Here is a 15752-nt window from a genome sequence, read left to right as displayed (position 1 = left end):
CTCTACCAGTTATGCCCTCCCTGCTTACGATGAATGAGGGCCAAGTTCTCCACCCGGATCCGGCTTCACTTCACTTGACAGCCTGGCTCCTGAACATCATGAGTTTGCACATATACCTTTGGATTGCAGAGCCATTCTTGCCAGAGCTGTAGCTGAGAGTACCAACAAATGTTATCATCTAAAGTGGAAGAGATTCTACTCTTGGTGTGCTCAGGTTCAAGTGCATCCCTTTTCTTCATCACCGTAGCAGATACTACTGTATCTTCTGCTCCTGACCAGATCAGGTTTGGCGATTTCTTCAATTAAGGTCCTCCTGGCAGTGATTTCCCGTTATAGGAGAATGTGCCTCCTCTGTGGTCAGCGAGAGTCATAAAACTGTTTCTTAAGGGTCTATTCAGGTCCTTCCCTCCGGTACGGCCTCCACCTCCCTCATGGCATCTTGATTTGGTCTTGTCTCAATTAATGAAACCACCATTTGAGCCAATCCACAAGGCGGACATGAAGTTCCTATCCTGGAAAGTCTCTCTTCTTCTCGCTCTTACCTCAGCTAGAAGAGCAAGCGAAATACAGGCATTCACTATCCAGGATCCTTTCTTACAATTCAAAAGGGATAGAGTAATTTTGCGAACAAATCCAAAATTCATACCTAAGGTCACGTCCGATTTTCATATAAACCAACTGGTGATACTGAAAACATACTTTCCTAAACCATCAACGGCAGCAGAGTAGGCTCTACATTCTTTGGATGTTTAGAGGGGCCTGAAGTTTAACTGGACAGAACTAAACAGTTTAGGGAATCTAACCAACTTTTCGTGGCTTTCGGTGCTCCACATAAGTGACGAGCTTTATCTAAACAAGGAATTGCGAGGTGGATAGCCTCTGCTATTAACTATTGTCATACAGAAGCAGGTAAACCTTTGCAGAATGCAACGCATGCTCATTCTACAAGAAAAATGGCATCATCCATGGCACTTTTTGCAGGAGTGCCCATTCAGGACATCTGCAGGGCAGCCACGTGGAAGTCTGTGCATACTTTCGCAAGGCATTACTGTTTGGAGGAAACTCAGCACGGTGATATGGCGGTAGGACAATCGGTGTTGCGACATCTTTTCCAGTAATGGTGAGCTGTTGTAAGTTCTTTATTCCTTTTTTCCCGCCAGCCCAGTTTAATTCGCGCACATTGCATAGGTTTGTTTCTTCCTTTACGGCTCTCATATTCATTGTTTTACCTGTTTAAGGTAACGTTCTATATGATCGTATTTATTGTTTACCTAATATGCTATTCTTTCCTACGTAATCTTTTCTTTAAAGATTTTGCTGATATATGTATGTTTCAAGGTGTATAGATATTGTTATATATACCCATGTATCAATAAGTATACATATGGATTAGTGTTATATAATCTGCTTCATTACTGCTTGCTATTCTGATTCAAACATGTGAATCTATGAAAGTTCCAATACTGGAGTAAAAAAATAAGTTACTTACCTGTAACTGTAGTTCTCCAGTATTGAAATCTTTCATAGATTCACATGCGACCCTCCCTCCTCCCCTGGGAAGCTCACCTTTTCCTGTCTTCTTCAGATACTCTTACACTCGTGCTTGAGAAAATCTGAGGGAAGCTCCTCTCAGGAGGGTTCTAGAGGGAGGGGAAGCCTGATTGGCCGGGCCTTGCTTTGGTCCTTTTGCTCATAATGATAAGGATGGGCTACTAAAGTGAAAACCTTAGGCCTTTTTTCATGGCAGTAGCCTGTATGTATAGCTGTTTTGATGTACCGGGGGCTCCCATCTCGACGATGGGGAAGGATTCAAGCATGTGAATCTATGAAAAATTCCAATACTGGAGAACTACAGTTACAGGTAAGTAACTTATTTTCTTGTCAACAATCAACTGAACTGTTTCCTCGAGTAGAACAACACTCTGAACCCGTTCCAATCCGGATTCCGCAGGAACCACTGCACTGAAACTGCCCTCACGGCCGCCACAACGATATCAGGGCCGTACCTGACCGCGGCGAAACCGCGGCCCTCATCCTCCTGGTCCTCTCAGCTGCATTCGACACCGTCTGCCACTACACCCTACGCACATGCCTCAACGACGCAGGGATCCGCAGCAGAACCCGGGACTGGATCACCTCCTTCCTCACCTGCAGAACTCAAGAGTCCGCGTCCCTCCATTCCACTCTGAATCCACCAAAATCATCTGCGCCGTACCCCAGGGTTCATCCCTCAGCCCGACCCTCTTTAATGTCTATATGGGGCCGCTCGCAAACATCGCCCGATCTCACAACCTCAACATCATCTCATATGCCGATGACACCCAGATGATCCTCTCCCTCACCAAGGACCCCGCCATCGCCAAAATCAAGCTCCACAAAGGAATGAAGGCCATCGCCGAATGGATGAAGAACAGCTGCCTGAAACTAAATTCCGACAAAACTGAGGTCCTCATCCTCGGCTCCACCCTCTCCGCATGGGACGACTCCTGGTGGCGTGGGAACCGCACCAACACCCACCGACCACGCATGCAACCTGGGATTCATCCTGGACTCATCCCTATCAATGACCCAGCAAATCAACGCCATCTCTTCTTCGTGCTTCAACACCTCTACATGATTCGGAAGATCTACAAATATGTCCCCACTGAAACCAGAAGGACAGTCACGCAAGCCGTCGTTAGCAGCAATTTGGACTACGGCAATGCCCTCTACCCAGGAACCACAGCCAAGCTCCAGAAAAGACTGCAACGCATACAGAACGCCTCCGCACTCCTCATCCTGGACATACTCGCCACTGCCACATCACAGCCCACCTGAGATACCTAATCTGGCTCCCCGTCAACAGGAGAATCACGTTCAAACTCCTCACCGATGCTCACAAGGCAGTGCACAACACCGGGCCAGAATACCTCAACAGATGGCTCTCCTTCTACACCCCAATCTGACAGCTTCGCTCCGCCGACCTTGCCCTCACAACCTTCCCATGCATCCACAGAACGACCGTCAGTGGCAGATCATTCTCCCACCTCGCCGCCAAGACGTGGAACACTCTTCCCACCCACCTGCTACAGACACAGGACCTACTTACCTTCAGGAGACACCTCAAGACATGGCTGTTCGAGCAGTAGCAGCCCCCAAATCCCCCCCCCCCCCCTCAATCAGCGCCTTGAGACCCTCACTGATGAGTAGTGCGCTTTACAAATGTTCTGATTGATTGACTGTGATAGGTGGCCTTGGTGCATTCAAATAAAATACTCTGGCAGAAGCAATAGACCACTTTAGAGCAACATGCCACAAGAGTTGTATAGTATTTAATTCCAAGACTTTTAGGGTTCAGTGCTTGTTACTGCACATCTGTTTTGCGTGTCATTATGCCTCTTGGTGTACATATGGATGGATTAAAGCCCCAATGCGTTATTAAAACTTTTCAGAACATGAATGCCTTAGTAGGGTGCCCTGGCTCCTCATGCTGAACCCCCTAGGTTTGGTTAGCAAACGGGCGCTGTTTATTTTTCACAGGTAGCCTGCTCTGAAACACATTCATTTATTTTTAACGTTCACCCTCCCCAATGCTTTTGTGGCATCGCGAGGCAGGCAAGAAAAACATTCTGTTTGAAATCAGACTTTAAGAAGTTCTGAAAAAATAGACGAGTGCAAAAAAGTGTGTTTCTTTGATAATGCCGGTCTGAGAAGGCACATTTTTATCCTCCACCTGGGGCTATCGCCATACTCGGACTCAGCTTTCACCTTCTGTCTCGCCTGTCTGTCGCTCTTTTCAGTAGAAAATCTACTTTTACAAATTGGTCTTTCAGTGAAACGTTCGCTGTCACAATGTACCACTTTTTGGGCCTACAAAATACCTTGCTGTTTCCCAAAGCGCTAAAACAGGGGATTATGTCGACAATTATCCGTGATAGTGAATCACCCGACAAAGGAGCAATCTAATCGGATCTAAAAAATTATCCAGATACTCAGCTCACCTTTCTTGCCAGAGGGACACACCCAAATATTCAGTCACATTTCTATCAAATAAGTGCCCTTCAGGACATTTTTTAAACTCCCATTTCTCTTTCATTTCAATCTTCAATAAAAGCTTGCAGAACTCCACAGCTGCTTATTTCCCACCCAGATGTCACTAAAAAACAGGTACTTTAAGAATGTACTTTAGCAATGCTGTACTATAGCTATGGTCTGGAAGAAATTGGTATTTCCATAGAGACTCGATTTATTGCTTATCGTGAATGTGCTTGAGCAAATTGAGTGTGATGTAACACTCAGATACTGCTGAAAGTCAGGAGTTTGTGACATGAGCAGTAGCCATGCCCCTGTTAAAAGCAGGAATACTTCCTACTGTGCAAATACACCTCATGCGCAAGTAAAGAAGTGGAATAAGAATCTTTGTAGGGGTATAAAGCACTGCATCGGTGCTAAGGTATAATACTGAAGTAAAAACGTACAAGAAATATTTGCTTTCTGTATGCCTTGTATGTAGTTCATTTTTCAAGTCTAACATAGTCCCTCATGCATTGCAATACAAACACTCTGTTGAGATGGAATAGTGCTCCAAACAGGTAATGCCTTGAGGTGGGGCAGTAATACTCCTCTGAGTGGAGCCAAATGTACCTCTAGGTATACTTGAAAAGAATCATTAAGTATAATCACAGCAGCTCGCTGTTATGCCAGTTTTAACAACCTAGAGAGTTGACCATAAATATAGAGGGCCCAGTCAAGCAGCTGTTCAGCCCTGGGGTGTCACTCCTGAGTTGACAGAAGGAGGAGTGACGGGTGGTGCCTGCCACTTGAGATGGTAGCCCCCCACTCAGAGGAATCAAAGATGTTATCAGAATCGAAGGAGCTGCTGAGTGACTCTTTGCCAGCAGCAAGGCTGAAAGTGAGGCCCACAGCTAACCCTAAATCAGCATATCCACATGTCAGTGGAGAGCTAAGGTTATGATTTCTATTAGGTCAAACTGCTATTCACTTTTTAAAACCACCTTGCTGTCTTCGTTATCAGTATTAATTCTAATAACAGCTATCAATTTGGTAATTGTAGCAGTTCAGGCTGCTGCCAGGAAGGGATTGGGGGGGGGGGGGGGCGGGGGGTGCAGCAGAATGCGCCAGGGAGAGTGGGGTGTTTAAAAAAAGAAGAAAAAAAATACAATAATAAACTTACCTGTCCCTCTGTTCTCCCAGCTCCAGCTTTCTTTCCTCACCAACCAATCCCGATGCTTCTCTCATGCTGTTATACAGCATGAAAGAAGTGCAGTGATTGGCCAGAGCAGGCAGATATGCTGCTCAGGGAGGGAGTGGGGCACTGCACTTGGTCTCCACATGGCTGTAAAATACAGCCGGGTGGAGAGTTTCTAAGTGTGCATGTCAGTTTGGCATTCCTCAGACGGCTGGCCAAACTGACATGCACACTTGGAAGCGCACCACTTCTCCTCCACTTGTTGATATTGAGGAGGCTGCCCTGCCCTACCAAAGCGGAAAAATAAAATTACAATAAAAATACCTTTATTATCCTTTTATTTTTCTGCTTTTCGAAGCTGGGCGACGCTCCCCCACCTTAACGGATGGGCCGCCCCTGTACTGTAGCCTCCCAGGTTGACGAAATCACCACAACTGTGTTGAAAAGTTTGTACATATCCTACATTTGATATAAAGTTCTCTTGGTGAGTGCCAGTTGCAACATGTTGCTAATTAAGGAATCTCTTCTTTGCAGTGCTGCACACGGTTCTGGAGCTTTGTGCTGTCATTTCCAGTATGGATCACGCCTTGCATGCAAACACTTGGAAATTCATAATCAAGTATGTTGAGCAGTTTCCTATGGTTAACGTGGATGATCATATTTTACAGAAAACCTTTTTAATCAAATAACCTAGATTGTATTGGAGTAAATCTGGCTTTTTAACTTATACAGCGCCAAGTGATGTCAATGACCACATCACTGGTTGTTTAATGTGTAATGCAAGGTACCCTGCAAAGGCCGTACATCCACCATCATTTTGTTTTATTCCAATTTCCTTGCGTTCTGAATCCCAGTTTAATAGCTAAAATGTATTTGATGCATAGAAAGTGTGCCTTCATTCCTTGGAATATATATCCAGAAGTAACAAGAATTGACAAAGCCAATAGGTTTGACATCTGTACAGTGCATGCATACAGAGCTACTTAACAAATGACCACATATCCATCATGCATACAGACCAGCACCCTTACTGAGACACTATTTCATAGAGTACCAAAAAACATACATGCATCAATACACATAGAACAGCAGTCATAAATACACCTTTTTTGCAAGGGGCATAGGGTGATGTGCATGACAGAGTATGGAATGATTTATACTGAGGTCACAGCGTAGTGTATACCACAGAGTTATATATACAGAAGGAGCCTAGGGTAATGGGTACCTAGGGTGCACTGGGCAATATGCCCGGAAGAGGGGTGGGATTGGGAATGCATTTAATGTAAGTAGTTGGTGCTCTGCACCAAGAGAGCACTGTTTGTACATTTGAGAAAACTAAATGTATGCATAGTTCATTGGCACTAGACCTAGGGGTTTACAGGTTGATGTGGTGGGGAGAAACATGTTGATGTGTTCAGTATCATTATTTACACTTGAGCTACTCTGAGGTTCTTGACCAGTAGTACTTTGCAAGCCTTGGTGTTTAAGGGAGTGTGTCTGTTATTTGTCAGTAGCGCTAAGTTACTCTTCAAGGGTGTAGATGCGCTCTACAGATGTGGTTGTTATGTAAAAGAAATCAAGTTTGAGATTGGAGGTCTTTTTGGCAAAATTGACAGACTGAGAGTGTCACATAGAGATGGGCTTATGCACGTTGAAGGATATGTGGTAGTTAAAAAACATATGGACTGGTGTGGCCTTTTGCATATCTGAGTGTATGCTTTCTCAGTCACTTATCACATTTGAGGGCAAGACTGAGGAGATTGGCACCGTTGTCAGCCTATTCCGACGGAACATCTGAAATGCGACAGAATTTGTCACTTGGGTGGAAAACTAGTGTCCAAGTTGAAAGATAAGGTCTTTGAACTGAAGTTGATGTTTATTTCAGCCAGTGGAATCCACAGCAACGTTGGAGGCAAGGCTGGATGATGCGCAGGGATGGGCCAACTCAACAACTGAAACTTTGTGGGTTTCCCGGAGTACGTGGAGTTTGATTAGCCTCACCACTCTCTTTACCTATTTTACTGTTGAACTTGCTTAATAAAGTCTTGTGGCAAGACTATTGCCCGAGCTGCCAGTGTGTCCCTTGAATGCAAAACTTCTCAACTGGAAAGATCATGACTTTCTCCTGCTTGCAGCAATCAGACAGTATTCTTTTTTAATAAGCATTGTCCACTGTTATGGTCTTCCGAGACTACATGCAGTTAGTCCAGCAGCAACAGAAATCATTTGAAGAAGTTAAGAAGCAGTTGTGTGTGATGAATCTTGACTACATCCCTCTATACCCTGCCAACCTTAAACTATTTTTCACTACACAAAGTAATTTTTCTACAAGGCTCTTGAAGCCGCCTTGTACTGGAAGGTGGAGCTAAAGGACTTTGCTGCATCCGTGACAGTCCAGGGGCTTTTGGAAACAAGAGGTTGTCTTAATGTGGCAAAACTCTGTGAAAGGAGGAAGTGGGGACATCAGCGACACCTAGAAGGAATAACAGTTTAGCTAGCATCAGATAGCAAGCAGATGAACCCCCTGGCCTCCACCAAACTCATTTTTTTTCCTAGAGAGCCATTGTTAACATCCTTCTACATGAACGTACCACTATCTACTGAGGGGGTTGTGGAAGATGCATATGTCTCTAATGTGTAGTATCTTTGCTTCAGGTTGGTGTTTTCTTTGATTGATTGGTTGTACCACCAAGACCTGGTTTGAAGTTGTTACTGTAATTTGAAAGGATGATTGGTCTGAATATCTGTTTGTCTATGCTCCTTGTCAGTTCGTGATTCTGTATTTTAGGTCACATGGTGCTTTCACTTAGGAGTATCCACTTAAATGAATTGACTGACACTCTGATGATACCAAATGTCTGGTGACACTGGCACTTAACCATTAAACTCATAACTATTTCTCAGTGACACACTACTTACTGTTCTGACTGGATTACTTTTTGCCAGTGCCTGAATAGTCATGACTCACTAGGATGCACCTCTTTGTGGTTGACTGCTGAAGAATTTATGGCCTTAATGAAGTGGCATCCTATTGTGTCTAGATTAATGTAGGACCCCTTCTACTACATTTTATAAATCTTCAAGACAGTTATCCTTGGGAAAGCAATGGCCAACTTGACTGTGTCAAGGAAGAAGCTGTGACAAGGCTGGAGGCAGAGCTTTGCCTCCCCTCACAAGGAAACCGTGAGCTGGGAGCTTGAGATGTCTTGCATACTGCTAAAGTAACTTGTAGGAAGTTGGCTCTATATATACTATCTCAAAGTAAGAGATAGTGTGCACAGAGTCCAAGGGTTCCTCTTAGAGGTAAGATAGTGGCAAAATTAGATAATTCTAATGCTCTATTTTGTGGTAGTGTGGTCGAGCAGTAGGCTTTTCAGAGGGTAGTGTTAAGCACAGGCAATAAATGAGGAACACACACTCAAAGACTTACTCCAGGCCAATAGTTTTTTTTTATAGAAAATATCTTTTCTTAATTTATTTTTAGAACCACAGGTTCAAGATTTGAAGTAAATACATAAAATGCAAAGTACTCCACACAGGTAAGTTAGGAACTTAGAATTTGAGCAATAGCGTGCACAGTTTTAGTAAAAATGGCAATAAGCTATTTTAAAAGTGGACACAGTGCAAAAATCAACAGTTCCTGGGGAAGGTAAGTAATGGTTAGTTTGTCAGGTGAGTAAGATACTTACAAGTCTAAGTTCCTGGGCATAGGCAGCCCACTGTTGGGGGTTCAAGGCAACCCCAAAGTTACCACACCAGCAGCACAGGGCCGGTCAGGTGCAGAGGTCAAAGAGGAGCCCAAAACACATAGGCGCCTATAAAGAACAGGGGTACTCCGGTTCCGGTCTGCCAGCAGGTAAGTACCCGCGTCCTCGGAGGGCAGACCAGGGGGGTTTTGTAGAGCACTGGGGGACACACAAGTTGACACACAAAACACACCCTCAGCGGCACAGAGGCGGCTGGGTGCAGTGTGCAAAGCAGGCGTCTGGATTTGTATAGGTTTCAATGGAGGGACCCAGGAATCACTCTAGCAATGCAGACAGTGCACAGGGGGGCTTCTCGGGCCAGCCACTGACTGGGCTAGGCAGAGGGTCGCCTAGTGGTCACTCCTGCACTGAGGTTCGGTTCCTTCCGGTCCTGGGGGCTGCAGGTGCATTGCTTGGTCCAGGCGTCGGGTTCCTTGTTACAGGCCGTTGCGGTCAGGGGGAGCCTCTGGATTCTCTCTGCATGCGTCGCTGTGGGAGTCCAGGGGGGCATTTCCTTACACAACACCCCCCACCCACCCCCAAACGAAAGAGGGTGAGACTAACCTTTCCCAAGAGAGTCTTCATTGTCTAAGTGGAAGAACCTGGAAAGGCCATTAGCATTGGCATGGGCAGTCCCGAATCTGTGTTCCACTACAAAGTAAATTCCCCTCAATAGTTTAGGGTTTTCTCCTTTCATTTGCATTAGCCATCCGAGAGGTCTGTGGTCAGTTTGAACTATAAAGTGAGTACCAAAAAGGTATGGTCTCAACTTCTTCAGGGACCAGACCACAGCAAAGGCCTCCCTCTCAATGGCACTCCAACGCTGCTCCTTGGGGAGTAACCTCCTGCTAATAAAATCAACAGGCTGGTCAAGGCCATCATCATTTGTTTGGGACAGGACTGCTCCTATCCCATGCTCAGAGGCATCTGTCTGCACAATGAAATGCTTAGAGTAATCTGGAGCTTTCAAAACTGGTGCTGTACACATAGCTTGCTTCAGGGTGTCAAAGGCCTTTTGACAGTCCACGGTCCAGTTCACTTTCTTGGCCATTTTCTCGGAGATCAGTTCTGTGAGGGGTGTCACTATTGATCCATATCCCTTCAGAAACCTCCTATAGTACCCAGTCAAACCAAGGAATGCCCTGACTTGAGTCTGGGTTTTTGGAGCTACTCAGTCCAGAATAGTCTGGATCTTGGGTTGGAGTGGCTGAACTTGGCCTCCACCTACAAGGTGTCCCAAGTAAACCACAGTACCTTGCCCTATCTGACATTTAGATGCCTTGATAGAGAGGCCTGCTGCTTGCAGGGCCTGCAAAACATTCTCCAGGTGGAGCATCTGATCCTGCAAGTTGGAGCTAAAGACAGCAATATCATAAAGATAATCTGCACTAAAGGACTCCAAGCCAGCAAGGACCTGAATCACCAACCTTTGGAAGGTGGCAGGGGCATTCTTTAAGCCAAAGGGCATCACAGTAAACTGGTAGTGCCCATCAGGTGTAGAGAATGCCAGTACCCTGCTGTTAAGTCAAAGGTACTTAAGTATTTGGCAGCACCTAATTTGTCTATAAGCTCATCTGCCCTTGGAATGGGGTAAGCATCTGTCTTGGTGACAGTTAAGCCCTCTGTAGTCCACACAAAACCTCATCTCTCTTGCCATCTTTTATGTGAGGTTTGGGGACCAAGACCACTGGGCTAGCCCAGGGACTGTCAGAGTGCTCAATCACTCCCAACTCCAACATCTTGTGGACTTCCACTTTGATGCTTTCTTTAACTTGGTGAGACTGTCTAAATATTTTGTTTTTGACAGGCATACTGTCTCCTGTGTCTACATCATGGGTATACAGGTGAGTCCGATCAGGGGTTAAAGAAAAGAGCTCAGTAAACTGCTGGAGGACTTGCCTGGAGTCAGCCTGCTGTTGGCTAGAGAGGGTGTCTGAATAGATCACTCCATCTACTGAGCCATCTTTAGGGTCTTAGGGTCAGTGGAGAGGAGATCAGGGAGAGTTTCACTCTCAGCTTCCTGGTCCTCCTCTGTAACCATTAACATGTTTACATCTGCCCTGTCATGAAAGAGTTTGAGGCAGTTCACATGGATCACCCTCTTGGGGGTCCGGCTAGTGCCTAGGTCCACCAGGTAGGTGACCTGACTCTTTTTCTCAAGCACTGGGTAAGGGCCACCCTATCTGTCCTGAAGTGCCCTTGGAGCCACAGGCTCCAGAACCCAGACTTTCTGCCCTGGCTGAAATTCAACCATAGCAGCCTTTGGATCATACCACATCTTCTGGAGCTGGTGGCTGTCCTCAAGGTTTTTGCTTGCCTTTTCCCTGTACTCTGCCATCCTTGAACGTAGGCCCAGTACATAGTCCACCACATCTTGTTTAGGCTCATGAAGAGGTCTCTCCCAGCCTTCTTTTACAAGTGCTAGTGGTCCCCTAACAGGATGGCCAAACAGAAGTTCAAAGGGGGAAAACCCTACTCCCTTCTGAGGCACCTCTCTGTAGGCGAAAAGCAGACACGGCAAGAGGACATCCCATCTTCTTTTCAGGGAGCCCCATGATCATGCCCTTTAATGTCTTTTTGAATCTCTCAAAAAGGCCATTGGTTTGTGAATGGTATGGTGTGGTGAATGTGTAAGTCACCCCACACTCATTACACACCTGCTTTAGGTAAGCTGAAATGAAGTTGGTACCTCTGTCAGAAACCACTGCCTTAGGAAATCCCACTCTGGTAAAAATGAGTACTTTGGCTACTGCATGGGCAGTAGTAGACCTAAGGATAATTGCCTCAGGGTACCTAGTAGCATGATCCACTACTACTAGGATATATTGGTTCCCTGTTGCTGTGGGAGGTTCCAGTGGACCCACTATGTCCACTCCCACTCTCTCAAAGGGGACCCCCACCACTGGAAGTGGAAAGAGTGGGGCCTTTGGATGGCCGCCCGTCTCGCCACTGGCTTGACAGGTGACACAGGAGGTGCAAAACTCCTTTACCTTCTGGTACATATTGGGCCAATAGAAATGGTTGACTAATCTCTCCCATGTCTTGGTTTGTCCCAAATACCCAGCAAGGGGAATGTCATGGGCTAAGGTCAGAATTAACTCCCTAAACTCCTGCGGCACTACCACTCTCCTAGTAGCACCAGGTTTGGGATCTTGTGCCTCAGTGTAAAGGAGTCAATCTTCCAAATAGACCCTGTGGATTCCACTGACATTTTTTTTTCTTGCTCAGCTGCTTGCTGTCTTAGACCTTCCAGAGAGGGACAAGTAGCTTGCCCTTTAAACAGCTGTTCCCTTGGAGGTCCACCTGGGCCCAAGAGCTCAACCTGGTAAGGTCCCAGCTCCATGGAATCAGTTCCCTCAGGGGATAGATCACCTTCCTCGGAAGAGAGGTTCTTTTTCTTTTCCTGTGTTGAAGCTGGTTCCCCAGTCTTATTTCCTTTTCTCTTAGAAGGTTGGCCATTATTCCAGACTCCAACACATTTTTTTTCACCCTGAGTCCTGCACTGTCCCCTTGTCTTGACAAACACCAGTTCAGGGATACCCAGCATGGCTGCATGGGTTTTGAGTTCTACCTCAGGTTGAGGACTGCAGATCATTTCCAAGCAGACATTCTACTGGGATTACAGAAGAGACTACCACCTGTTTCAGGCCAGTGACCCCTCCCTATTCTAAAGTTACCATTGCCATGGGATGGACTTTAGTTTGATTGTCAGCATTGGTGACTGGATATGTCTGTCAGCCAGGTATTGTCCTGGGGAAACCAGTTTCTCTTCCAGGGGATCCTCATCAATAGTCATAAACATTGAATATTCCCGCCCTCTTGCGGGGATCCCAGAGCATATATAAAATACAGACATGTATAAGTATGAAATATACAGGAAAATATAGCATTTTTTAGTAGACAATTTCCACACCAGATTCATGTATACATGTGCATAACAGCAATGCAGACTATAGTCCCACAACTACTACTCCAGTTAGCACTGGAATAGCCAGTATCCAAGTGGGATCAACAGTGTGCCCAGGGCAAATCAGGGTTCACACTGAAGCTACATTAGTCTCTGAGGGTGGGGTGGCCCTAGCCACACTTGCTGCCTGGCCGCCTAACATGCAAAAATACAGGCAGCAGCTATTGATCAATGCGACTAGAGTAGAAGCCCTGAGGGATACAGGTGCCAGTGTCACTATTGTGACAGACAAGGATAAGTTACTTACCTGTAAATCCTAGTTCTCTTCCAGGGGTATCCTCATCAAAGTCATAAACATTGAATATTCCCGCCCTCGTGCGGGGATCCTGGAGCATATATAAAATACACACATGTATAAGTATGAAATATACATGAAAAATATAGCATTTTTTAGTAGACAATTTCCACACCAGATTCATGTATACATGTGCATAACAGCAATGCAGACTATACTGATAAACAGGCTAAAATGCTTTATTTCTATGGAGGTTTTTTTTTTTTTTTTTTTTAAACACTCTCCTATAAAATGACAAGAAAAAAACTTTCCAAAGCCCCATAGCTGGGCCCAGGAAAAGAAGCACTAGCAACACCTGTGAAAAAAGAGAAAAAACTACATTGAAAACAATAGAGCATTATTATACAGCAGAACCACAAAATCTGGCACTGTGCCTTTAAGACCCTGAGCACCTCCAGTATCCCACCATGCCTCAGGGGTGAAGAAGAGGTGACAGTTGGTTCACAGTTAGGTCAGTTCTTTTTTCCGGCTTCTTCTGAGAGAATCCTGGAGCACTGAGCTCTCAATTTTTCTGAGTTTTTCACAGAAAAATATTTAAAAACAGTGTTTTTCTACCTTCACTCGACGTTTTTCACCTTTTTTTTGAGTGAGGGGATTTTTTCCTGACTGGAAAATGCCTTCTCTTTTTGTGAAGTGACCTTCCTGTGGGAAGAAGAAGCCTAGTCTGATCCACACTCTCTCTATATTGTGTGTTTGCCTCAGAGCCACTGCCCTGACACATGCAGGCACTGTAAGAACATGTCCAAAAGGACTCTGAAGGACAGAGAGAAAATCAGGCTTTATGGTCTTCATGAGAGGCAGAAAACATTGTCCTCTTCCCTTCCCAGGCAGTCAAAAAGCCATTCTGAGGACAGACAGGCTAGATCAACGTCAGCTAGTAAGAAGGTGCCTGTCTGTTCACCGTCGCATCGTCACAGATCGCCGTCAACGGCGACCCGACCGACATCGATGGATACGACGTCGAAGGTGCATAGCCATCATAAGGACAGATCTCTGTCGACAGCAACCCACCGATCGACGTCGAGCCAGCACCGCCGTGATTATACGCCGTCGAAGGCATCACATCCCTCGGCGGCACGGAAGACAACATCGAGATCGCCTCAACGGAGAGACCAGAGGCTTCTGTCGTCAGCGGTCCATCACTCGACGGCGAAGCATACGATGTCGAGCCGAGCACATTCAAGGGACCACCGGTCACCGTCGAGGCGCTCGACGTCGAGACCTGGGCAGTCCATGGTACTTCCTTTGACGTCGGTACACCTTTCAACGTCGAGAAAGGTGCTGCCTATCTCTCAAGGGGAAGAGCGTCGGCAACCACCAGCTGACAAGAATGTCACTCCAACAGGTCCAGTTGTCTCCATAAGGAGTGGATCATCTAGGCGGTCAAGGGCCGCATCGTCAGGGCACATCTTGCCCAAAAAACTTATCGCAAAGGTGGTTGGAGAGTCTAAACAAAACGCCTGCTTCTCCAGACTCTGAATACTCGCAGATGTATTCACCATCAGCTTCTCTCCCGAGGACACCATCACCAACGACGCGTACAGAACGGGCTCGTTCTACGTCTCGCCAGTCTGCCACTAGACCTCGGCGCACTATAACAAGATCTAGGAGCAGGTCATGCTCCCAGAGAAGATCAAGGTCAAGATCGCACCATCACAGAAGGTCTCCTTCTTGGTCCACATCGTTGAGGTCTTCCATAAGAGGTTACTCCCCGACTCTGACGGATTCTCCACCAGCTAGAGTTTCCCCGGTGGACGACATCACAACTTTCAACAAGGTGCTGCTCTGGGGAGCACAAAAGCTGAATATTGATGTCCCGGAACTTTCAACCTCCTCGTCAGTAATCTTTGAAACCCTGCAACACAGGGCGGTTTCAAATAAATTGTTACCGCTCGTGCCTGGTCTTCTCCAGCCAAACATGGAGACTTTTTTAATGCCAGCAAACCTCCATTCAGCTCCAGCTAGGATCTTAAAAAAATACAAGGCCCCTGATCAAGATCCTTTGTTTCTCAGGGCTGATCCACTACCAGACTCAGTGATATTGGCCGCAGCCCGTAAGACGCATTCAGTGGCGTCATCCTCTACGGTTCCACCGGACAAGGAGAGTAGACACCTGGACTCTCTGCGGAGGAAGATGTGTGGCACGGCGGCGTCGATGATGAAGGTCTCCAGCGCCTCAGCACTCGTAGGCAGATATGATCGGTCACTCTGGGACTTGCTGAGCAGGTTTGCAGAAAAGCTGCCTAGAGAGGACAGGCAGGACTTTCAGGAGATCCTTCAGGAGGGAAGTCTGGTGTCCAATCAGATCATCAGTGCGGCAGCAGATGGTGCAGACTTGGCAGCACATGGTTACGCGCATGGGGTTTGTGCGAGAAGATCTTCCTGGCTGAGGCTCGCAGGATTAAAGCAGGAAGCGCAACAGCGTATCTTGAATCTTCTGTTTAATGGAAACTCGCTATTTGGAACCCACACGGATGATGAGATGGCACGTATGAAGGCGGATGTCGTCACCACGAGGGCAGTGGGCCTCGAGAGAAGGAAAGACTTAAGTTGAAG

The 15752-nt window shown here is 46.3% G+C and overlaps 1 protein-coding gene across 2 annotated transcripts in view; it reads left to right on the top strand.

The window, feature by feature from the left end:
* FIRRM (FIGNL1 interacting regulator of recombination and mitosis) overlaps positions 1 to 15752 on the top strand; it is a 1527986-nt gene that overhangs the window by 238104 nt on the left and 1274130 nt on the right. For both annotated transcript variants that reach the window (XM_069231089.1, XM_069231088.1), the window contains exon 7: positions 5723 to 5807. In XM_069231089.1, coding sequence (XP_069087190.1) covers positions 5723 to 5807 — 85 coding nt within the window. The remainder of the gene's footprint in view (positions 1 to 5722; positions 5808 to 15752) is intronic.

Source organism: Pleurodeles waltl, chromosome 4_2, assembly GCF_031143425.1.
Source record: "Pleurodeles waltl isolate 20211129_DDA chromosome 4_2, aPleWal1.hap1.20221129, whole genome shotgun sequence".
Taxonomy (NCBI): domain Eukaryota; kingdom Metazoa; phylum Chordata; class Amphibia; order Caudata; family Salamandridae; genus Pleurodeles; species Pleurodeles waltl.
Note: the sequence above shows the minus strand (reverse complement) of the source record. Positions and strands in the feature narration are given on the sequence as shown.